Source organism: Ornithorhynchus anatinus, chromosome X5, assembly GCF_004115215.2.
Source record: "Ornithorhynchus anatinus isolate Pmale09 chromosome X5, mOrnAna1.pri.v4, whole genome shotgun sequence".
NCBI classification, from domain to species: Eukaryota; Metazoa; Chordata; class Mammalia; order Monotremata; family Ornithorhynchidae; genus Ornithorhynchus; species Ornithorhynchus anatinus.
In genome coordinates this window covers 8,444,617-8,467,524 of record NC_041753.1, presented here as the reverse complement: position 1 = coordinate 8,467,524, position 22,908 = coordinate 8,444,617, and the positions used below count along the sequence as shown (strand labels likewise).

General features: G+C 60.3%; 2 protein-coding genes and 1 long non-coding RNA gene across 3 annotated transcripts; 2 read left to right on the top strand and 1 right to left on the bottom strand.

Annotated features, from left to right (window-relative positions):
* Window positions 1–2,284: 2,284 nt before the first annotated feature.
* Window positions 2,285–4,024, bottom strand: LOC114808184. Its single transcript, XR_003756036.2, has 2 exons — window positions 3,966–4,024; window positions 2,285–3,706 (listed from the first exon to the last, which is right to left on the bottom strand). It is a non-coding gene; the product is annotated as an uncharacterized LOC114808184 (long non-coding RNA).
* A 652-nt stretch (window positions 4,025–4,676) lies between these two features.
* Window positions 4,677–11,358, top strand: MRPS18B (mitochondrial ribosomal protein S18B). The gene is given in 9 exon segments (XM_029056084.2): window positions 4,677–4,789; window positions 6,291–6,391; window positions 6,667–6,779; window positions 7,643–7,740; window positions 7,877–7,945; window positions 8,242–8,308; window positions 10,172–10,231; window positions 10,976–11,079; window positions 11,082–11,358. Coding segments are annotated over 8 exon segments (714 nt in total). The 5' UTR covers window positions 4,677–4,789; window positions 6,291–6,380; the 3' UTR covers window positions 11,274–11,358.
* Window positions 11,359–11,735: 377 nt separating this feature from the next.
* Window positions 11,736–22,876, top strand: ATAT1 (alpha tubulin acetyltransferase 1). Its single transcript, XM_039910903.1, is given in 14 exon segments — window positions 11,736–11,877; window positions 12,466–12,526; window positions 12,899–12,990; window positions 13,106–13,166; window positions 13,621–13,680; window positions 13,682–13,735; window positions 13,840–13,887; window positions 13,889–13,942; window positions 15,263–15,308; window positions 15,436–15,507; window positions 17,401–17,472; window positions 17,816–18,059; window positions 21,868–21,913; window positions 22,571–22,876. Coding segments are annotated over 14 exon segments (1,278 nt in total). The 5' UTR covers window positions 11,736–11,770; the 3' UTR covers window positions 22,832–22,876.
* Window positions 22,877–22,908: the final 32 nt, after the last annotated feature.

Below are 22,908 nucleotides of genomic sequence, written 5' to 3'. Positions count from 1 at the left end.
CAACACCCAAGGGAAACTATGTGGCCAACAGGGGCTAGCAGCATGCCAACCATGGCTGTGGAAAGTGCCCGGGCTTGAGAGTCAGAGGTCACGGGTTTGAATCCCGACTCTGCCACTTGTCAGCTGTGTGACTGTGGGCAAGTCACTTTACTTTTCTGTGCCTCAGTTCCCTCATCTGTAAAATTGGGATGAAGACTGTGAGCCTTACGTGGGACAACCTGATTACCCTGTATTTACCCCAATGCTTAGCACAGTGCTCTGCATATAGTTAGCGCTTAACAAATACCAACTAGATTCCCCTTGACTAAGGTCCCTACAGTGCCTTTAATGTCCCATGTCCACTGACCAGACAGTCTGACTCAGATTGTGGAATTGGGGAGGGGGTGGGGGAGATCCCAGGATCCAAGCCTGGCATTCTCCATCGCCCACCCCCAACAGAAATGAGTCAAGAGATCTGGCAGGGGACCTCTCTTTGGGCAAGATGGGGGTGTGCTACCTAGGAGACCTGATGCTGCCTTCAAAAGTTCGGTACTGGCCAGTAAGGCTCCTAGAACCACAGGAATGGTAAAATTGAACAGTTTTGGAGCTGGTGGATAAAGAATTGAGGTGAAAGAAAATAACCAAAAAAAAAAAAAAAGGAAAACCATCCAGGTGGAAGAGCTCAGCTCGCACATGCATTGCATGAACTGGAAATGGACACTTACTAGTCCACTCAGGTTTAGAAACTGGGTGTCAGAGAGGGGAAGAAGGAAAAAAAAAGCAAAGCAAAGGGATTATTAGGAAAATAAATGAAGGTCGTGAACTGTAATACCAGAAAGGTTTGCTTACCAGAAAACGCAACTTGATTTCCCCTCCCTTAGGTTGAGAATACCAACTGCTGCCTTTTTCTTACAGATTCACTTCTCATTCTAGTACATTGTACAGCAAGCTAAGCAACCAAAGGGCGAGGTACAGCTCACAACCCACTGTACCCCGAAACTGTGACTTGGTAGGTGGGGAAGGAGGTGCCAGGAAAGACAGTGGGGGGCAGCAGAGTGGGGTTATTGTGGCAGAGCCATTTCCCACCCCTCCATTACAGAGCCTAATTTCCCCAAATACCTATTTGGGGCTCTGTAAGCCCCCACTGTCACTGTCCCCCATTTGGCTCTATGCAGCCTGGGGGCAGGGGGGCAGGGGAGTCCCATTTTTAAGTTGGTTCTTCCTGCTGGTGGACCTCTGAGCAAGAAAGGTAAGATGGAAGAAGCACAATAAGGCTCCTCTACAGGAGAGGAGAGGCCTCCAGCGCCACCCCACCCCCATGGTTTGGGATGCACCTGGGCACCCCAAGGGTGGGCTAGGCAGGCCTGATCGTCTGTGGGAGAGGTCTGGGGGGGTTGGGAGGAAGAGAACGGGAGAGAAGTGCTACGTGGGGGTGGGGGTGGGCGGGGCGGCGGGTGACGTCTCCGCCCCAGGTCCCTTGACGCCCTCTGGTCCCGTAGGGCGGGGCTGGGGGGACGGGACGCCGGCCCACGGAAACAAAGACAAGCGGCGGCGCTATTTTGCGGCCGAAAAGATGGAGGGGGAACTTTCCCTCAAGCAGTTGGGAGGGAGAGCGGACAAAAAAGGAGCGGCGGGGGGCAGGGCAGGGCCAGGGCCGGCACCGACCCCGGCGGGCGGGGCCTGGAGCCAAGTTACAGAGAATAGACAACCCGGCCCCAACCCCACTCCCCGCGTAAGAGCAGCCCCGCACACCAAAACGCCCTACACCTATTTGGAGGCGGGAAGGTAGACGCTTTGGGGAAAAAAAAAAGTATTAAAAATCCTGGTTTCTCCTGCTGGGGGACGGGGCGGAAGTAATTTGCAGTTGATAATAATGTTGCTATTTGTTAAGCGCTTACCATGTGCCGAGCACTGTTCTAAGCGCTGGGGTAGATACAGGGTAATCAGGATATCCCACGTGAGGCTCACAGTTAATCCCCATTTTGCAGATGAGGGAACTGGGGCACAGAGAAGCCAAGTGACTTGCTCACAGTCACACAGCTTACAAGTGGCAGAGTCGGGAGTCGAACCCATGACCTCTGACTCCGAACCCAGGCTCTTTCCAATGAGCCAAGCTGCTTCCCCAGTTGATGTAACTGCCGAACCAGCCCATCTGCCCACACCCCATTTTTGGCCTATAACTGGCCGGGGGTGGGGTTCGGAGCCCCTCCCAACAAAGGGGGAGGGAAGAGTTCAGGAGAAAAATGCCTAGACCACCTGCAAAAGCCGTTCAGAAGAGACAGAAGGACAAGAAAAAATCTACATATTTAAAGAAATTTTCCTTTAAATGACACTTTAGAAATCTAGCATTCAATGTTACTAAATGGCCGTTCAAATAAATTACTCCCCCAGGTCAGTTTTCTTCACTTTACAACCCTGCTATTCTCCCCCACCCTCGGCTAAAAAAATCGAATTGTCATCACCAATTTTTGCTCCTAAAACTGCAATAATTACAAGGCGTTCTTTACCTTTCTACCTATCCATTTTTGTGCTAGCCGTTTTATGCCGGCTTGTCTTGCAATCTTTATTCCTAGTTTGCCACCAATGCCAAACACACAAATATAGACATCAAAGCAGTATACACCCGAATCCAAAGAAATATTTTGAGCAATTTTTTTTCTTCTTAAGCCATAATGGCCTACGCTCTTGGACATTTCTCTGCTTATCTCCTTACCCTGCAATCTTTATGTACAGATTGCTCATGTATCTGTCAAAGGCGCCCATTTGTCTCACACACAAAGTGGGACTTTATGCCTCAAGATCCACCATCTTTTGTATGTGAGCTCATTAACCCCTTCAAAAAGACTGCTGGGATCCGGAGTAAGGCGACCCGTTCCTCCTTATCAAAAGAGCTCGCACTCCTAGGTCATGGCAGTTTGGAAAATTGGCTGTATTTCCAAGGGTTAACCGTAAAGAACCTCACTGTAAAAACCCCCGACCCTCTCCAAGCCAGTACCGAGGCAGGGAAGAAACAAGACCCGCCTTATTTTTGGTTTTTCTCCCCAGGAGACTTTAAAGGACCCGATCAGTCGGCTCTGCCAACTTTTTTTTGGTCTAAGATCGCATTTCTTCCTCTCATTACGTTTTTGGTTTCACAATGGGAAAGGAGGATCTCTTTGTTTGGAAAATTCGACACTTACTATCCAATTTTTTTGCGACGTCAGCACCTCGGGATCAGGGTTGTGGGGGGGGGGGTTAGGATTTGAGGGAAAAAAAGAAAAAAACCCCAGAAAAACCAACCAGAACCCCAAGCTCAAATTACTTGAGGGGGACTCGTGGCTCAAAAAGTCTCTTGAAAAATAGAGCCAATTCAGGATTCATCTCTCCCTCTCCCCACCCCACTTCGATGGGGGTGGGGGGGAACGAGGAAAAACAAAAATAGATCGGACGCTGGATGGGAGGACTTGGGGGGTTTTTCTGAGGAAAAGTTGGTTGGTGATAAGAGTATTTGAGAGGTTTTTGTGGTGCTGGTCCTTCGGCCACAGATTGGGGTCCCAAGCAGCGTGGGCTCGTGGGGGAAGGAAGGGGGGGGGGGGGAGTTGGAAGAAGATACAAGTGGTTGGGTTGGTGGGTGCTGCTTTCCCCCCCGCTCAGGATCCTTAGGTTAAGGGCGTGGCTGCTCTTCTTGTTGCGGCTGCTCGCTTCTCCTTACGGGCGGGCTCTCGCTCTCCTCCGAAGAAATTCACACCTAGGATGAGGGGAAAACAAGGGGAAGGAGAAAAGGGAGACGAGACGGTCAATTAGGTGTCCGAATGGTCCGGTCGCTGAGCCCCCTTTCCGCCCCCTCCCCTTGCCCTCACGGCGGGGGGCAGCCGCCCCGAACGCCCGCCCCCACCCCCCTCCACAAAACCAGAGCAGGAGGCTGAGGCCCATCAAGGTGTCTTCGCCCGCCGCCATTTCGCCCTCCCCACCCTCCCGCGACCACCGCCACGGAGGCAAGTACTCACCTCTACACGAAGCCCAGAATGGCGGCCGCCCGCCCCGGCGACCGTTTATATATGGCGGCCCCGCCCTGCGCGCGAGCGCGCCGCGAGCCCCCGCTCCCCCCGCCCCCTTCCCCGGGCCATTGTACGCGAGGCGTGCGCCCATTGGCCGGCGGCGCCCGGCGGTCGCGCGCTGATTGGCCGCCCTGGCCGCCAGCGTCTCGGGCCGCTTTCGTCCCTCCCCCCGCCTCCGCTGCGCTCGCTCCCTGCCCCCCTCCCTCCCCGCCCGGCGCGCGGCCCCGACACCGCCCCCGCGCTCCGCCCTCCTCCCCGGCCTTCCTTGCGGTTGGGCGGGAAGGAGTGGCGCATGCGCCTTGGGGAGCCCCCAGGCCGAAATCGCCTCGAAAATCGTTATCGGGGAGGGGTATGGCGCTGTACCTTAGGAAGGTGGCGATGGGGCCGGGCGGAGGGCGATTTCTCGCCCTGTTTCGGTGGTGACGCAGTGAGAATTACCGGGCCGCCATTCTGCGCCCCGCCCCCGCTCCTCGGCCCCCGCCGACGCATACGTGCGCGGCCACGTTCCGCAGTGCGGCAGCCTCGCCTTCGTCACGCGTGCGCGGTGGGCGGGGGGCGTGGCCCAGCCGCCTGTCTCCCTCGCTCCCTCGCTCCCTCCCTCGCTCCCTCCCTCCCTCGCTCCCTCCCTCCCTCCCTCCCTCCCTCTCGCCCCTCCCCTCCCCCCGCTCCTCTCCTCGCTCCTCCCATAGGTTGAGATGGCGGCCCCAAGGCTGGCCACGCTGCTGAGGGCCCTGCGGGTGCTTGCGCCCCTTCGGGCGGCTTACTCGGCGCAGGTAATTCCTCTCCCCCCTCCCCCTCCCCCCAGTCGGCGTGGACCACTCTGCAGAGCCCTGGGCCGGACCGTGAGGCGGCGGGGGACGGAAGGACGGACGGAGGGAGGAGGGGCGGGCGGACGGACGGGCGGAAGCCTCCTCCCCGCCCCTAGGTCGCGAGGTCTACCTCAGTGACTTGGGGACGCTGACCACGATACCCACCGTCCGGTGACCCCTCCGAGCGACAGCGCCTCCCTTACCCGAGGCGAGCTGCCCCGTTACCGTGGCAACGGGATGCCGAGGGCACCGCCCCCATCCCTTGATGCGCCGTTGCTAGGGTAACCGGGGTGGCCGGCGCGGACCCTTGGCCTCCCCCCGGGTCCCGTGAGTGGCAGGCACTCTGCCCAGCCGGGGCGGGCGGAGGGCGGAGGGGTGGGACCGCGACCGACGAAATCTCCGTGGGCCGCTCCGGGTCCACGTTCGTCCCGCCCCTTGGCGCTCCCCCGTGCCGGGTTCCCGGGCGCCCGGCCGTTTTCGGCTCCCTGGCTTCTCTCCCCCGGCGGGTCTTGCTCCCCGGCCTCGGGTACTCACCTCCGTAAGAGGTCCCGGGGGCTGCCGACTACCGCGGCCACTCCCGAAAATGGGGGGGTGGGGGGTCGAGAGGGAGAGCGAGGAGGTGGCCGTCACCCCCCGCCCCGGGCGCATTAGCCGACAGGTGCTGGTTGGAGGCCTTTGATCCGAGCGTGGGGACTCACTCGAAGCCTCGCGTCCTTCCTGCCTTTGATGGGCCCCCGTGGCTTCGGTGACTCAGGGACTGGGGCAGATTTCGGGGCTCGGGTGCCCGGTGACACCCTCCCCCTCCCCACTTCCTCCAGCCTCGTCATCTCCCCCAACACCCTGCAGGCGCCCAGTAAATCCTCGGCTGTGCGGGTGGTGACCCTGGCGACTAAACAGTCCTGCTCCTCTCCCCGGCCCCTGACTCCCGGACCCTCATCCTCCGCTCTTTCCCCCACCTCTTTGACCCCGCCGGACCCCCGGGACTCAGGGGTCCCGTCCTTCAAAAGTGGGTTAGGTCTAGGGTGAATGGGCAGGACGGATATCGCTCTTTGTAAATCTCATCTGCCTGTCCAGACCAGCCCCCCCAGATGGTTGGTCGCCATGGGCAGACCACCGTACTGGGCCCTGGGGAGAGTACAGCAGAGTTGGGTGGCCTGGAGGACCAGAGCACGGGACTGGGAATCAGAAGGGCTTGGGTCCCAGTCCCGGCTCCGCCACTTGTCTGCCGTGTGACCTTGGGCGGACCGCTTCTTTGTGCCCCGGTTACCCCGTCCGTAACATGGAGATTGCGATCGTGAGCACACAGTGAACGCTTTAACGGATACCATTTTAAAAACAAAAAAAACAAAGAATTCCCTGCCTATTACGAGTTGGCAGTCGAGATTCTCCCAAGTGCTTAGTCCAGTGCTCTGCACACGGTAAGCGCTCAATAAATGCCCTCGATTGATTGATTAGAGGTTGACAGCTCTCTCACTAGGTCCGCGAGTGCCTTGAGGACGGGGATCGTGCCTTCTCACGGGACTGAACCCACCCAAGAAGCAGTGCGGCCTTGTGGATGAAGCACAGGTCCGGGAATCAGGAGACCGGGATTCTAAACCCGGCTCTGCCATTCACCCGCTGCAAAACCCTGGGCCCGTCATGTCACTTCTCTGGGCCCGGGTTTCCACGCCTATAAGATGCGGATTCGATCCCTGTGCTCCCCCTTGGCCTTAGACTGTGAGCCCTGCTTGGGATAGGGACTGTGTCCTGCCCGATGGTCTTGTCTCCACCCCAGCGCTTCACACACCACAAAAACCACACGTAAGGACTTGACCACGCTCCACGTTTTCTCACCTGTGCAGGCTGCCCCCCCGGGCCCTCTCTACCGAAGCCCCCGCTAAGAAAGAAGCCTCCCCCAGCACTGAATGCATTTCTCCATTCAAGGATGCCCCTTGGGAGTATCTGGAGACAGAAGGTATCACTGAGGGCAGTGGTTTGGGGAAGGAACGGAGGTAACCAATGGAAGGAGAAGCAGCATGGCCTAGTGGAAAGACCCCGGGCCTGGGAGTCAGAGACCTGACTTCTAATCCCAGGTCTGCCACTTGCATGCTGTGTGTGACCTTGGGCAAGTCACTTCACTTCTCTGGGCCTCGAACTTACATCTGTAAAATGGGGGCGATGACCGTGAGCCCTATGTGGGACGTGGACTGTATCCAGTCTGATTAGCTTCTCTCTACCCCAGAACTTAACATAGTGCCTGGCACGTACAAATGTAGCATAGTGCCTGGTTACAAATACTACAGTTGTTATTATTATCAGTAACAAATGCCTTTTTTTTTAAAAAAAAAAAGGAATTTAGGGCAGAAATAGCCTGGCCTAGCGGAAAGAGCACGGGTCTGGGAGTAGCTGAGAGACCTTAGGCAAGTTACTTTACTTCTCTATGCCTTGGTTACCTCCCTGTAAAATGAGGATAAAATACCTATATCTCACACACACTTAGACCATGAACAGGGACAGAGACTGTATGGTCTACTTAGATTGAACCCCAGCACTTAGCATGGTGCTTGGGTCCCGCTAAGTGCTTACGGAAGAGCACGGTTATTCGAAGCTTAGAGGGAAAGGAGAGTAAGGGAGAGGCCAGGGGTAGGGCGGGAAGAGCCGAGGGAAGGGTGGGTTCCCGGAGCCTGGTCCTGGCTGGAGGCAGACTCGACTTGGAGGGAGGACAGGATAGATCCGAGGGACCCCAAAAGTTTGGCTCTTCTGGAAAGGGAAGGAGGGGAAGGACCCCACCTCGCGTCCGCCCGGCCCCAGGGGCTCACGGTCCCGCCCCACCCCCAGAGTACCTGGCCCGCTACGGTTCCCGCCCTGTCTGGGCCAACTACCGCCGCAATCACAAGGGCGGGATCCCGCCACAGCGCACCCGCAAGACGTGCATCGTGAGTGTCGCGGGGCGGGTGGGAGTGGGGCCCGGGCCGGGGGAAGGGTTGGGAGCAGGGTCGCCTGAATGCCCTGGGCGGGTGGGGTGGGAGGATGGGGCCGGGCCGGATTGACCCTCTCCTGCCGCCCCTTCAGCGCGGGGACAAAGTTGCCGGGAACCCCTGCCCTATCTGCCGGGACCAGAAACTGCATGTGGACTACAGGGTGAGCACCCCCGTCCTGCCGCACCCCCAGGCGTGGCTGGCAGGTGTTCCCTCCTCCCCCCCGACCCGCCCTGCCCCCGCCCCTGCTTGGCAAAGCCCTTCCCCTGGGGGTCCGCTCTGGGTCCCTCCTCCCCACCCACCCAGACAGCGAACTTCCACTGCCACTCCTGCTCCAGGGTTGAGGTGCCCCTGTGGGCGAGTCTCTAGGTTGCCGATCGCCCCCTCCCTCCCTTCCTCCCACAGACCCTCCCTCTGCTCCTCCTCGACCTCTCACTTCCTCCTCTCCCTCCCCTACAGAACGTGAAGCTCCTGGAGCAGTTTATCTGTGAGCACACGGGAGTCATCTTCCATGCCCCCCACACAGGTGAGACATTCCCCCTCGGCCCCCCGGCCCCTGCCTGGTCCCAGCCCCACCCACTACTCCCTGGACCTTGATCTCGGCGATCTCGTTGCTGCCGACCCCTCGCTCACGTCCTTCCTCATACCTGGAACTCCTTCCCTCTGCGTGTCCGACGGTCCACCACTCTCCCCGTTTTCGAAACCCTCCTAAAATCATATATCCGTGTCAATCTAAGCACCCGTTTTCCACCTTGACTCAATGCATCAGCCTCCTCATTGACCTCCCTGCCTCCTGTCTCTCCCCACTCCGGTCCACAGTTCACTCTGCTACCCGGATCATTTTTCTAAAAACCCATTCAGTCCATGGCTCCCCACCCCTCAAGAACCGCCAGCAGTTGCCCAACCACCTCCACATCAAAAAGAAACTCCTCACCGTTGCCTTTAAAGACCTCGACCCCTCTTACCTCACCTCGCTACTCCCCTACGACAACCCAGCACTTCGCTCCTCTCTCTAACACCAACCTGCTCCCTACACCTCGATCTCGTCTGTCTCACCGCCGACCCCTCGCCTGCTTTCTCTCTCTGGCCTTGAACACCCTCCCCCTTCATACCCAACACCCCACCGCTCTCCCCACCTTCAAAACCCTCCTGAAATCACACCTCCGAGAAGACTTACCTGACTAAGCCCTTTATTTCCCCTCTCCGCTCGCCCTTCTGCATCAACTACACGCTTGGCCGTGTCCCCCTTAAGCATTTCGATACTCACCCTGGCTGCATGGCACTTACCTCCATATCCCTATGCTCTACTATTTTCCATCTCTGTTATTTATTTTAACCTCTGTCTCCCCTTGTAGACCGTAAGCTCCTTGTGGGCAAGGATTGGGTCAGACAACTCTGTTGTATTGTGCTGCATCTCCCTCAGCGCTTAGTAGAATGCGTGGCACAGAGTAATCACCTAACAAGTACCGTAATTACTTTTCCAAATGCTCACTACAGGGCCGGGCACGCAAGAAGTGCTCAGTCATTACTGTCGATTAATGGCTAGGTCTCCTGGGAAATCCCACCCTGTTAGATCCTGCCCGCCATCTCTCTCGCTCCTCCTCCTCCCTCCGCTCCCACCCCCCCATTTCTTTTTCGTTTATGGTATTTGTTAAGCGCTTACTACGTGCCAGGCACGGTATTAAGCCCTGGGATAAATGCAAGATAATTAGGTTGGAAATAGTCCCTGTCCCACATGGGACTCACTGTCTTAATCCCAGTTTTACAGAGGAGGGAACGGAAGCCCAGGGAAGTGAAGCAATACGCTCGCAGTCTCACAGCAGACTAGTGGCGGAGTCAGGGTGAGAAGCCAGATCCTCTGACTGCCAGGCCTGTGCTCTTTCCCCTAGGCTGCACCGCTTCCTTGTTCTCCCCCACCTGTACAGGTCTGCTGGTGCCTTAGTCCTAAGGCCTTAAAAGCCCCTTTGTCATGGGTCCGTACCTCGTTTCTGAGGGAGTCAGGATGGGTGAAGCTTCCGCCGCGCTGCTCAGTAGCGGGGGTTCTGCGGGAGCCCGGTGGAGAACCGAGCCCAGCGGCAATTAAGCCACAGTATCTCTTGGGTGCTTTCCGTGTGCCGGGGCCCTGTACTAAGCATTGGGGAGAGCACAATACGATAGAGTTGGAAGATACGATTGCGGCCCTTAAGGAGCTTCCAGTCTAGTGGACCCAGCTGGTCAGGGCTTGGGGTCGGGGCTGGACACTGGTCCTCCTGCTGCCTGCAGCTCGGCGCTTTCTCTCTCCCCCACCCTGCTCTCCTTCCTCTCCCTTCTCTCTCTCTGTCTCTTTCCTCTGTCTCTGTGTATGTCTGTGTCCCCTACTCAGGTCCTTTGTGTTCCGTCCCCCCTGCAGGGGTCTGCATGAAGCAGCACAAGAAGCTGACCCAGGCCATCAAGCAGGCGAGGGACCACGGTGAGAAGAGGCGGATGGGGCCACGGCTGGGAGCCCGGGGAGCCGGGACCGGAGCCCCCACGGGCCAGGAATGAGGAGCGGGAGGACTGGAACCGGGTGGGACTTGGAGAGGTCATCTGAGCCAGCCCCTGCCTCCCAGCAGGAAGCTAATCGGGCAGTGGTGTTTTAGCACAGGCAGGGCACCGCGCTGAGCTCTTGGAAGAGTGTCCCGGAGTAAGAAGGCACGGTCCCTCGAGCTGCCGAATGTTCGCGGGGCCTGTCCGCCTCGGGTGGGAGGGTGGGCTCGGTGCCGAAACCCACCGAAGCGACAGAAGTGCCAGGGAGACCAAACCACGCCACCGGGGCATTGATTCCCCCCGGAGGGAAACGTGGATCACGGGGGCAGGCCCACGCCTGGGAGAATCAATCGATCAATCAGTGGTATTTTATTAATACTGAGTTCTTACTGTGTGCAAAGCACTGTCCTGAGCGCTTGGGCACCTTCCCTGCCCATATCGAGCTTAGGACCGAAGGACAGGGAGAGCGAGACAAAGTGGAGGGTGGGAGGGTCAAAGGGTTAGAGAAAGCACCGGGAAAAAAAAATGGGGAGGGTGTGGGAAGGGTCGCCGATAATAAGAGTTGGGTCAAAGTCTGGTACGGGAGGGTCTCCATCCCCAAGTGGGGCGAGTTTACCCTCCCCCCCCCCCCCCCCCAGCCCCGGAGGCTCCTCACCTCCTTCCCTCTGCTCCCTCTCCACCCCCCCAGGCCTCCTGCCCTTCCACGTCCCGGTGGCCGACCTGCGGGACACGGACTTCAGCAACCAGCACGGAGCCGTGACACGCACTCCCCCGGGGCCGGCGCTGGGCGGCGGGGCACCCCCTGGTACCCCTGGTACGCCTGGCACCATCCGTCCGACAAAGAGGTGGCCCGGATGCGCCGGCTGTACCGCGGCCATCTGCGGGAGGAGAGCGGACCTCCGCCCGAGAGGATGCCCCAGGTCCCCCAGTCCGCTGCCGCCCCCGTCGTGGGGGACGAGGAACCCAGGAGCGCAGGAGCCCAGTAGGGGCTCGAGGCGGCGGCGGCAGAGGCCGCCCCCACGCCCCCGCCACACGCGGCCCGCTCGCCCCTCTCTCCCGCTCAGTCTTACTCGAGTGCTTACTGGGTACGGAACACTGTACTCGGCGCCCTGGGGAGAACCGTAGGGCAACGTAACTCTGCCCGGCGGAAGGAGAGACGGGGTCGGCCCGGGGCTGGGGGTCCCGAAGGGGGGGGGGGGGGGGCTTCGTAACATCAACTCGCCTGAATAAAAGTTCCGTCCACCTCCCCCGCTCCGTGTCCTCCTTGGTTGGTGGGGCTGCAGGGCGCTCGCCCTCCATCGGTGGCAGCGATGGAGCGCTTACCGGGGGCAACGTTGGGGGGGGGGTCGAGCGGAAGGGGACTTCCGGGATGCCGGCGCCGTTGCTAGGATACCGGGCGGGGCGGGGCCGGCGGCGGCGGCGGCGGCGGCGGCCGGTAGTGACGCGGGGGGCGGGGGGCGCGGCCGGCGCCGCACAATGGGCCATGGAGTTCCCCTTCGATGTGGACGCGCTGCTCCCGGAGCGGATCACCATCCTGGACCAGCACCTGCGGCCCCCGGCCCGCCGCCCCGGAGCCCCGACCCCCGCCCGGTGACCGCCCCGCCCCGCCCCGCCCCATGGCCCCGGAGGGGAGGGGGGCACGGTCAGAGGGCGTGACCTTTCACCCCCGTTGCCAAGCGTCACCTCATCCCTGGATCTAGAGCTGGCGGTGACACCCCCGCCCCCCGGACACTGTCCCCTCCCCCTGGGATCTTAGGCCCTAGCCTGAGCTCTGGCCCACTCCGCGGGGTGGGGGGCCGACACCCCCGCGTTGGAACGTCAGGCCCGGGCAGTAGGGGAGGAAACCATCCATCGATGGTATTTAGTGAGCGCTTACTCTGTGCGGAGCACTGGACCGAGCGCTTGGGCGAGGACGGTTCGACGGGGTCAGTAGACACGTGCCCTGCCCACGACGAACTCTGCCCAGAAAAGGACCGAGGGGCAGGGAGCGGTCTTCACCGGCTCGGCCGCGGACCTCGTTTTGTCTCCCCCGCCCCATCGCATCCACCTCCGCCCTCCCCCCAGAAGCGACGCCCAGCGGGGCCGGGGAGGACGTGGAAACGGTAGAACGACGCGGGGCGTCGGGGCCTCCGACACGCGTGTTCGTCCCTAACCCCTCGGTGCCCCGTTTCCCCGCAGCGTGGATCTGCAGCAGCAACTCATGACGATTGTAGACAGACTGGGGCAAGCGTCGGCCAAGGTACTGGGGGCCGGGAGAGGAGAGGGGGGCTCCAGAAGGTGCGGGGGGGACGCGTCTAGACTCGGCTCGAGGGGAACGGGGAGCCGTGGATCCCCTCAGTGTGGCTTACCGGAAAGAGCATGGGCTCGGGAGTCAGAGGACGTGGGTTCTGATCCCGCTTCTACCGCTTGTCTGCTGGGTGATCTTGGGCAAGTCACTTAATTTCTCTGTGCCTCAGTTACCTCATCTGTAAAATGGGGATTAAGACTGTGAGCCCTAGATGGGGCAACCTCCTTACCTTGTATCTACCCCAGTGCTTAGAACAGTGCTTGGCACATAGTAAGCGCTTAACAAATCCCGTAACTATTATTATCATTATCCTGTGTCCGTCAGGCGCAGCTCCTTTCGAGCCCTATCACCAGCGGGACCCGCATGCAGAGCAACCGCCACGTCATGTATGTGCTCAAGGACACCGCAGCTCGCCCGTGAGTGCCGGACGTGGCCCCCTTACCCCACTCGCCTTCTCCCGCCTCCTTCCCTCCCCAACTCTCCCTATCCCTTCTCTCCTCACGCCCTCCCTTTCTCTTCCCCTTCCCGCAGAACTGGGAAAGGGGCTGTGATTGGCTTCCTCAAAGTCGGGTATAAGAAGCTCTTTGTTTTGGTGAGTAAGGTTGGAGGTTGGAGGCCTGGAGGTTGGGAGGCTGGAAGCCTGGAGGCTGGAAATCTGGAGGTTGGGACGTTGGAGGCTGGAGATGGAGAAGCTAGGAGGTGGGAGGGTGGAGCCCGGAGATGAGAAGATAGGAGGGTGGAGGTTTGGAGATCGGGAGCCCATTGATGGAGAGGGTAGGAGGCTGGAGGTTGGGGGAGGGTTGTCGCTGAAGGTGTACTTTCCAAGCGCCTAGTACCAGTGCTGTGCACACAGTAAGCACTCAATAAATACGGTTAAGTGAATTGAATGAATGAACGGATGGAGGCCGGAGACGGAGAGGCGAGGATGCTGGAGGGTGGGGCGCTGACAGACCGTAGCCTGGGAAGGTCATGGGTGCCCGACGCCAGAGCGGGAATGGGGCCGGGGTCGGGTTCTCCGGGTCCCGACCCCTCCCAAATGACCCCAGGATGACCGCGGAGCCCATAACGAGGTGGAGCCCCTCTGCATCCTGGACTCTACCATCCACCGAGTCCGCCCAGCGCCACGGCCACGGCTGGGACCTCTTCCAGTACATGCTGCAGGTACTCCGAACCCCCGCCCTCCAGCTCCCCGGGCCCCCAGGCACCTCCCTCTTCCCGTCCCGCCGAAGCGGTTTCCATCTGGGCGGCTTTCCTGTCTCCCCCAGAAAGAGCGGGTCGAGCCCCACCAGCTGGCCATCGACCGGCCCTCAGAGGAAGCTTCTGAGATTCTTGAACAAACACTACAACCTGGAAGCCACCGTCCCGCAGGTGAGGGGCTCTGGGGGTGGGCCAGATGGGGCCGGGGCCTGGGGGGCAGGTGAGGGGGAGGATCCCATGACTCCCTTCTGCGGTGACAGACCCTGGGGGCGGGCCCAGGGGCACTCCCAGGCCTCTCATCTGAGGCGAGGGGCTCTGGGGGCGGGCCAGAGCGGGGTCGGTTGGGGGCTCCCACAACTCTCCTCTGAGGCGAGGGATCGGGGTGGGCCAGAGTGGGGTTCGATAGGGGGAGGCCCCCAAGACTCTCTTCTGAAGTGACGGATTCTGAGGTGAAGGGCTCTGGGGCGAGCCAGAGCGGGGTCGGGAGTGCAGGGGAGGCTCCCATGACTCTCGTCTACGGTGACGGGCCCGCCCCGGGGCCCGGGAGCGCTCCCACCTCTGAGGTGAGGGACACCAGGGTGGGCCCGAGCGGGGCCCGGGGGCAGGCCGGGGGAGTGGGGGGGCTCCCATGACTCCCTTCTGGTGGTAGATGAGTGGAAAGGGGAGACGTAGTCAGGTGATCAGCCGATCATATTTATTGAGCACTTACTGTGCCCAGAGCACTGTATTAAGTGCTTGGAAAAAGGCAATATAATAGTAGACACATTCCCTGCCCACAAGGAGTTTACAATCTAGAGGGTGAGAAAAGAGTCAGCCGATTCTGGGTCGTGGCGGGGGCGGGTAGGTCTCTCTTTAAGCCTACTTCAATAACAGTCATGGTTGATTAAGTGTTTACAATGTGCCAAGTAATCGTAATAGTGTTTATAAAACATTTACTACTCCTGGAGCATTGTACTAAGCACTCAGAGAGAATCCATAGGTGGGAATTAGACATATTCCCTGTCCCTCAGGGGGCTGACATAAACACCCCTTTTTTGGATATATATATATCCCCCAGTTTCCTCATCCTAAAATGGGGATTCCATACCTGTTCTTCCTCACCCTCTGACTGGGAGCCCCATACGGGATGGGGACGGTGACCGACGTGATGATCGTGCATCTACCCCAGCTTTTAGTACAATGCCCAGCAGCGTGGCTCAGTGGAAAGAGCCTGGGCTTGGGAATCAGAGGTCATGGGCTCGAATCTCGGCTCTGCCGCTTGTCAACTGTGTGACTGTGGGCAAGTCACTTCACTTCTCTGTGCTTCAGTTACCTCAAGTGTAAAATGGGGATTGACTGTGAGCCTCACAAAGACAACCTGATTACCTCAGTGCTTAGAACAGTGCTCTGCACATAGTAAGCGCTTAACTTTATACCAACATTATTATTATTATTAGTCAGCACTTAACAAATACCGCAGTTTCTCCTATTCTGGTTTTCTGCCTCTCCCAGGTGAACAACTTTGTCATCTTTGAAGGTTTCTTCGCCCATCAGCATCGTGAGTTTGCCTGGTCCCCTGCGGCCCCCTCCCCCATCGGGGGTGGGCGGGAGGTCGATCTGTTGGGTGGGACGGGCTCCCCCGTCCCCGGCAACTGAGGGACGCCCCCTCCCCCCTTCCTTTCCAGCCGGGCCCCCCGCTTCCTCTCTCAGAGGGAATCGCTCCTCTCTGGCCTCTTCGCTCGATAAGACACCGAATGGTAAAAACCAGTAGTGACTCAGGGGCTCCCCGGTGGTCATCTCCTCCCAAAAGGGTCAGCTGCCCGGCACCTTCCCGGTGGCCACGGACGCCCCCCGAGCGGGGAGCCCGTGCCGGCGCCGCGGTCGGGATGCCGGCCGGGAACCCCCGGGTAGGAGCGCCGGAACGCCGCCCCGCCCCCGCGAGGCGGCGGTAGTCGTCCGGTGGCCGGCGGCAAGCGGGCGGCCAGAGAGCAACCCGTCAGCTAGCCACCTCTGGCGCCGGATTCTGGGGAGACTCGGTCCATGTCGCTGGGGAGATTTGCCTTCACGTTTCAAGTGAGCAGGCTCCCCCCAGACAGCGGATGGGCCAGTCTGCGGGGCCGTCTGCAGTCCCCGTCCGGCCCGAACTGCAGCTCACCGAGTGTGCCCGGCAGGCTCCGCCCTAGCCAGTCGATTGGCCGGTCTGCGAGGCAGTGGACGACCCTTGTCCAGCAAGAATTCCAGTTCACTGAGCATGCTCAGAAGCCTCAATCCGAGCCAGTCGACCGGCCAGCCGGCGGGGCTGGAGATGGTCCCTGTCCCCCGCACAAATTCCAGCTCACTGAGAGCATGCTCAGCAGGCTTCTCCCGGCCCAGCTGAACGGACGTGTGCAGGGCCGACGGGCCCCGTCGGGCACAGACTCCAGCTCACCGGGCGTACTCGGCAGCCTCCATCCGAGCCAGTCGATGGACCGGCCCGCGGGTCCCCGGCCGGTCTCTCGTCCGGCACGAATACCAGCCCCTTGAGCGTGTTCGGCAGGCTCCACCCGAGCCGGTCGATCGGCCGGCCCGAGGTCAACCTTTGGACGGTCTCTTGTCCGGCTCGAATCGCAACTCACGGAGCGTGCTCAGCGCAATCCTCTCAGGCTGTCCTCGCCCTCGGCCAATGAGGTGGCAGGATTGGGGGCCAAACCCTAGTCGGGGCGGCTTCCTCCTCTCCCGTCAGGGCTCTCAGCCTGGGGATGGGGCTGGAACAGAGAGGCGCCTCCTCCTCCCATGTCTCACCGCCCCGCCCCGCCCAGCTCACTCCCTCAGTCAAGCAGAGGGATTTATTAGGCGCTTACCGTGTGCAGAGAACTGTATTATGTGCTTGGGAGAGTTGGCAGACACGTTCCCCGCCCACAATGAGCCTGCAACCTAGAGGGCGAGGCAGAGAGTAGTATAGGTAAATCACTTAGGATACATCATTCCCTCGCTCCACCTCCCGACTTCTTCCCGCAGACTGATGGAGCGGAACTTTCCCTTTCCCCTCCGCCTCCACCCCGACCTCAGAGGAAGTCACACCCGCCATTTCCCAGGGTTTCCGGCCCCTCCAAATTAGAGCCCGGGGCCGGGGGGGGGGGGGGCCTCCCCTCTCACCGACACCCGTCCTTCCCCCGAGTGGAGCTGAGAGGTTGCGACACCCCCTCCCCGCAACAGAGGCCCCTCCTGTTAACCCGGAACTTTGTCCATCTCATCTAGAGGGACCCAGGGTCCTTTCCGCCCTGGCTGTGGCCACCCCATCGCCCCTGGTCACCGGGGGGGGCTGACCTGACTAGTAAGAAACGCCGACCGCCTCTCCCTTTCGGCTCCCCCGGCCCGCTCTCTCTCCTGCATCTCCCCGGGCCCCTGAGTTCTCCTGTGGTGACCTTTGATTCCCCCCCCACCCCAACTTCCCCGCATCGCCCCTCCTCCCTCCCCTCTCCCGCAACCCAGCCGCTCCGGCCCTCCAGCGACCCTGGCGGAGTGAATGACTGTGGGGTGGAGACGGCTCCCCGTCCCCTGCCCCCCCGCCCCCCCAGCGAGGAGGGGGGACAGGAGCAGAGGCTGGGGAGGGTCCCCCAGCCCCCGCACCAGCTCCCCCCCGCCTGCTACCCTCACCCCCTCCTCTCCAGCCCCGGCCAGGAAGCTGCCCCCAAAGCGAGCCGAGGAGGAGATCAAACCGTATTCTTCCAGCGACCGAGACTGTAAGCCGGGCAGGGGGCTGGGGGTGGGCCCGGGACTAGGGTGACTGGGGGGACGGTGGGGGGTCCTTGGAGGGAAGTCAACCCACGGGCAGGGTTCTGACCTCTCTCCCTGCCCCATCTGTCTCCCTGCTGTCTCTGCCCGAGACTCTCTCCCTCTCCCCATCTCTCCGTCCCTGCCTGCTCTCCATCTCTCTCTGTTCTTCCCGTCTTGGATTTTTCTGTCCCTCTCTCTCTCTGTGTCCCCCTCTACCTCCCTCTCCCTCCTGTTTTCCCATCTTTTCCGGCCACTCGTGCCCATCCCGTGCCCCGGTGGCCTCGGTCTCTGCCCTGCCTGCCGCCCCAGTCCTGAAGGAGGCCGTGGAGCCCCCGTGGCCCCTGAACCGGGCCCCCCGCCGGGCCCCGCCCCCAGCCCGCCCACCCCCACGGTCCAGCAGCCTGGGCAGCTCTCCGGAGCGGGGGCCGCTGCGCCCCTTCCTGCCCGAGCAGGAGCTGCTGCGCTCCCTGCGCCTCTGCCCACCGCACCCCGCTGCCCGTCTCCTGCTGGCCACCGACCCGGGGGGCAGTCCCGCCCAGCGCCGCCGTACCAGGTAACCGGGCCCGGGGCCCGCCGGTCAACAGGGCTGCCCTCTACCTGGGGCTAGGGCGGGGGTTTGACCCTGACCCTCTGGAGGGAGGGAGGCTTTGAAACTGCCGAGAGCCCAGGACCGCACTGAGCACCCTGCAGACATAGTCGGCGGGGCGGGCCGACCGACGGGCCTGGAAGGGGACGGCATTGGCAGTCGGCTGGGGGGCAGCGCAGGGTGCCCACGCTGGGCTGGGCCCTCAGGGCTCGCTGACCTCTGACGTCCCGCCCATCCATCCCTCCTATCCCTCCCCACACACAAAGGGATCTGAAGTGTCCGGGAGAGAATAGCGGTCAGACTGACCCCCGGGAGCCAAGGTGGGGAGCCGGCAAAGTCTCAGAGCCCAACAAAGGGGCAGGTCAAAAGCGAAAGGAGCATGGTGGGGTGGCCTTGAAATGCACAAGAAGGGTTGGCATTGGGTACAGTGACAGGAGTGGCCGGGAGAGTGGTCTTCAAACTGGTTTATGGTAGGGGCAACTTGAGACCGACAAAGAGGGATTGGATGCTGCCTGCCCCGCCTTGACATGACAGGGGGGCTTGTGGGGAGCTCCAATTTGATCCCACAGTGTAGCGGGCAGGGGGTGAGTACACTAGAGTGGGGAGTGCGGCGGGGGGGTTGAAACCGACATTTGGGAGAAATTTCAGGGAGGGGCTGCCCCTCATTCTAAATCCCCCCTGGCCCCCCGACTTCCCATGGGGCTGGGGAGGCACACCTCGTTTTTTTTTCTCCTCCGCTTATCTTCCTGGCCCTGACTCTGTCTTTCTGTCTCTCTCTCTCTCTCTCTCTCTCTCTCGCTCTCTGTCTCTCTCCACCCACATCTCCATTTCCCCTCCTTACCGTCTCTTCCCCACCCCCATCCCATACCCCTCCTCAGCTCCCTCACCCGCCCGGACAGCAACCGATACTGACCCCGCCCCCCCGCCCCCCCTGCCCACGAGGTCTGTGCCTCGGAGCAGAGATTTCTGTTACCCTCTCCTCCCACCCTCACCCCCACCCCACAACCTGCCTCTCCAGGGATTCATTTTCCCGGGGCTCCTCTGGGACTGGATCCCACCCCGCTTCCCTGGATTCTCTTGGAGGGGCAGGATTCCGGGGCACACCCCCCCCACACACAAACTCACAAACACTCCCCTCCAGATCCCTGCCTCACCACCCTCCACCTCCAGCCCCCCAGCCATCTTTTGGGGGCTCCAGCAGGGCCAGGGTCCCGGGAGGAATCGGGTAGAATCTGGCCCTGCCCCCAGGGGTCTGCTCTGGGCCTACTGGCCAAGCCAGACCAGATCCTCAGTGGGGTCTGCCTCACGTTGCCAAACCTGGAGACTTCTTTAAAGAGCTGGGTGGGTGGGGGGCAAACCCAGGCTGATTGGTGCTATACGGGATGTTTTGTACCCACCCACCACCCCACCACCCCCAGGGCTCCGGGACAGGATCCAAACCTGGGTGCCAGGTCTTTCTGCAGAGTGCCAACTCCCCCTCCCCCCAAAAGAGATTTCTCTGGCACCCAAGTAACCCTTTCCACCTTGACCCCCGAACCCCAGTAGGTAGGAGGCGATGTCTGCCCGTTTGTTCAGTTGAGCCGGGAGCAGGTGCGGCCAGCACCCCCTCGCCAGTCTGCAGGTGTCGACCCCTCCACACACCCCCCCCCATGCCTCCCGGTAGGTAAAGAACGGGCCCTGAGCAGCCCCACCCCGGGAGGTGAGGCTGGGCCTTAGAGTGCCGGTGTCCTCGCTTGACCCCCGGGGAACGGGCTCCCTCCCCTTACCCTCCCTAACACCCGCTCCTTCCTGTCTTCCCTTCTGTATCTTCTCCATAACGCGTGGATACTTCTGTGTTTTTTTTTTTTAATTCAACATTTTTTCAACTAAACAAAAAAAAGCCAAAATGGAAAAGTGTCTCCGCCTCATTTGTTCTGCAGGCTCATGCCCCCCAAACTCCCACTGAAGATCTCTTCATCTGTCAGTCGTCAATGGTATTTATTGAGCGCTTACTGCGTGCAGAGCACAGTACTCAGCGCTTGAGAGAGGACAACCCTTTCCCTCCTACCCTAGAGCACCCCTGTTTCCCTCGAGATTCCCAGATCTGAGCTGTGCCCCCTTCTCCCCGGGATCTCCTCTTCCTTTGATTCGATTAAATCCAAGCCTCGCTGATTCTTCCTCCCCTGTTCTTCTCCACTAAGGTTGTGCGTGGATTTACAGAAACTCCTCACCGTCGGCTTTAAAGCACTCGGTCAGCTCGCCCCATCCTTCCTCACCTCACCGATCTCCTACTAATAATAATAATAATGTTGGTATTTGTTAAGCGCTTACTATGTGCCGAGCACTGTTCTAAGCGCTGGGGTAGACATAGGGGAATCAGGTTGTCCCACGTGGGGCTCACAGTCTTCATCCCCATTTTTACAGATGAGGGAACTGAGGCACAGAGAAGTGAAGTGACTTGCCCACAGTCACACAGCCGACAAGTGGTAGAGCTGGGATTCGAACTCATGAGCCCTGACTCCAAAGCCCGTGCTCTTTCCACTGAGCCACGCTGCTTCTCTCAGCTCAGCCTGCACCACTCTGCCCCGATCTCGTCTAACTCACCGCCGAGCCCTTTCCCATGTCCTCCCCCTGACCTGGGACGCCCTTCCTCCCCCTCCATATACACCTCCTTCGAAGCATTATAATAAGGTCACAGCTCTTCCAAGAGGCCTTCCCCGATTTAAGCCCTCTTTTCCTGGGCTCACTCTCCCTTCTGCGTCATCTCTGCATTTCAATCTGTGACCTTTGGGCATTCGATATTCAACCCACAGCATTTATGTGCTTATCTTTATATATTACAAATTTCTTATTTACAGGCTGTGGGCTCGTTATGGGCAGGGGATGTGTCTGCTAATTCTGTTGTATTGGGCTCTCCCAAGCGCTTAATACAGTGCTCCGCACATAATAAGCGCTCAGTAAATACTGATTGATTTACCCTCCCTTCACCTGGACATCTCACTCCAGAGATGAAGTGGATTTCCCCGGGGAACACTGGATCGCTGCCATTCGCCCTTGGGTACCACCGTCTCCTTCACTAGATCCCGGGGTCCCTTCCTTCTGGCTCCCAATCAATCAATTGTATTTTTCGCTCTGCACATAGTAAGCACTCAATATATATATACCATTGATTGATTTATTGAGCACTCACCATAGGCAGAGCACTGTACTAAGCACTTGGAAGAGTACAATCTAACATTTAGTAGACACGGTCTCCGCTCCCAAGGAGCTTCCAGTCTAGAGGGGGAGACAGGCTTTACTATCAGTAAGTGACAGATGCGACCTCAGTGTTGCGGGGCTGAGGGAGGGGTGAGTAAAGGGTGCAAATCCAAGCGTTTAGTACAGTGCATTCAGTAAGCACTCAAAAAATCCCAGTGACTGATTGATCCATCCCTTCTCCTGCCGGATCCCCTGCCGGTTGGGAAGCAGAGTCTTTCCGGGGATGGGGACGGAGGAGGAGGGGCAGAGTAGAGAATGGCCACCCCCAATCAATCGATCAATCAGTGGTATTTATGGAGCACTTACCACGGGCTAAGCACCTCCCCTCTCGCTTCCAGCCCCTCTCCTGCCCTGGCAGCCCCTCAGCTCCCCAGTCTCTCCCCCGGGACCCCCGGGCTGCTGGCCCAGAGCTGCAGTTACAGCCGCTACGGGGGTCCGAGCCCCCCGCCCCCGGGTGAGTGGCAGACCTCCCCTCGGCCCCCCGCACCTCCTCTCCCCCTCCTGAGCCCCCCCGGCTAACCCCGCTGTCTCCACGTAGGGACCCGGCAGCAGCAGCAGAGGCGCGAGCAGGAGGGGGCAAGCAGGTAAGAGGGTAAAAGCCCATCTCCTCCAAGAGGCCTTCCCTGACTAAGCCCTCATCTCCTTTCCTCCCTCTCCTTTTTACGTCGCCCCTGCACTTGAATCCTTGAATCGGCACCCTTTATCTACCGCTCCCTCCCTCAGCCCCACGGCACTTATGTGGGCTAGCCACGTGTCTATCAATTCGTGTTGTGGGGTAATAATTTTGATAATTACGGTACTTGTTCAGCGCTTATCCCGTGCCCAGCACTGGGGCAGAAACCAACTCTGGGGGAGGTCCGAGGCACTGGGGGGAGGTCCGAGGCACTGGGGGAGGTCCGAGGCACTGAGGTCGGACTCAGCCCCTGTCCCACGTGGGGCTCACCGTCTAAGTGGGCGGGAGGAGGATGGAATTCCTGCTTTACAGATGGGGTCACTGTGGTTCCCCAGACGTAGAGTGACTTGCCCAAGGTCACGCCGCAGACTCGTGTCTGAGCCGGGATTAGAAGCCGGGTCCTCTGGCTCCCGGGCCCGGGCTCTCTCCCCTCGGCCACAGTGCGCGGCGCACAGTAGGCACTCGATCCATACCACTGACCGATTGACCGAAGAGGGGCCAAGGCCCGCCCCTCGCCGGCCCCGCCCCGGTGACGTCACGCGCTCTTCCTTCGGGCCCCCCCCCCCAGGTGCTGCAGCCGGAAGGAGCCCACTGCGGGGGGCCTCCCCCCGAGCCCGAGCCCGGGCCCCGCCCCCCGGGCCAGCTCGTCCACGGTGCTGCGGGCCGAAGGGGCGCTCGAGGGGCGGCTCGTGCGGTCCCTGCAGGAGATGCGGAACACGCGGCCCTGGTGACCCCGTCCCGCCCCCCCACCCCACCCCCCTGCCCTGAGGGTTGGGGAGCCTGCTGGCCGGGAATCCCCCGGCTCCGGGCCCGTTCGGATCTGCTTTAAAAAAAGACCAACCGAAAACAGAGAAATAAATATATTTGTGCATCACGGGAGGCCTTTGGAGAGCCTGGCTTTGGGGG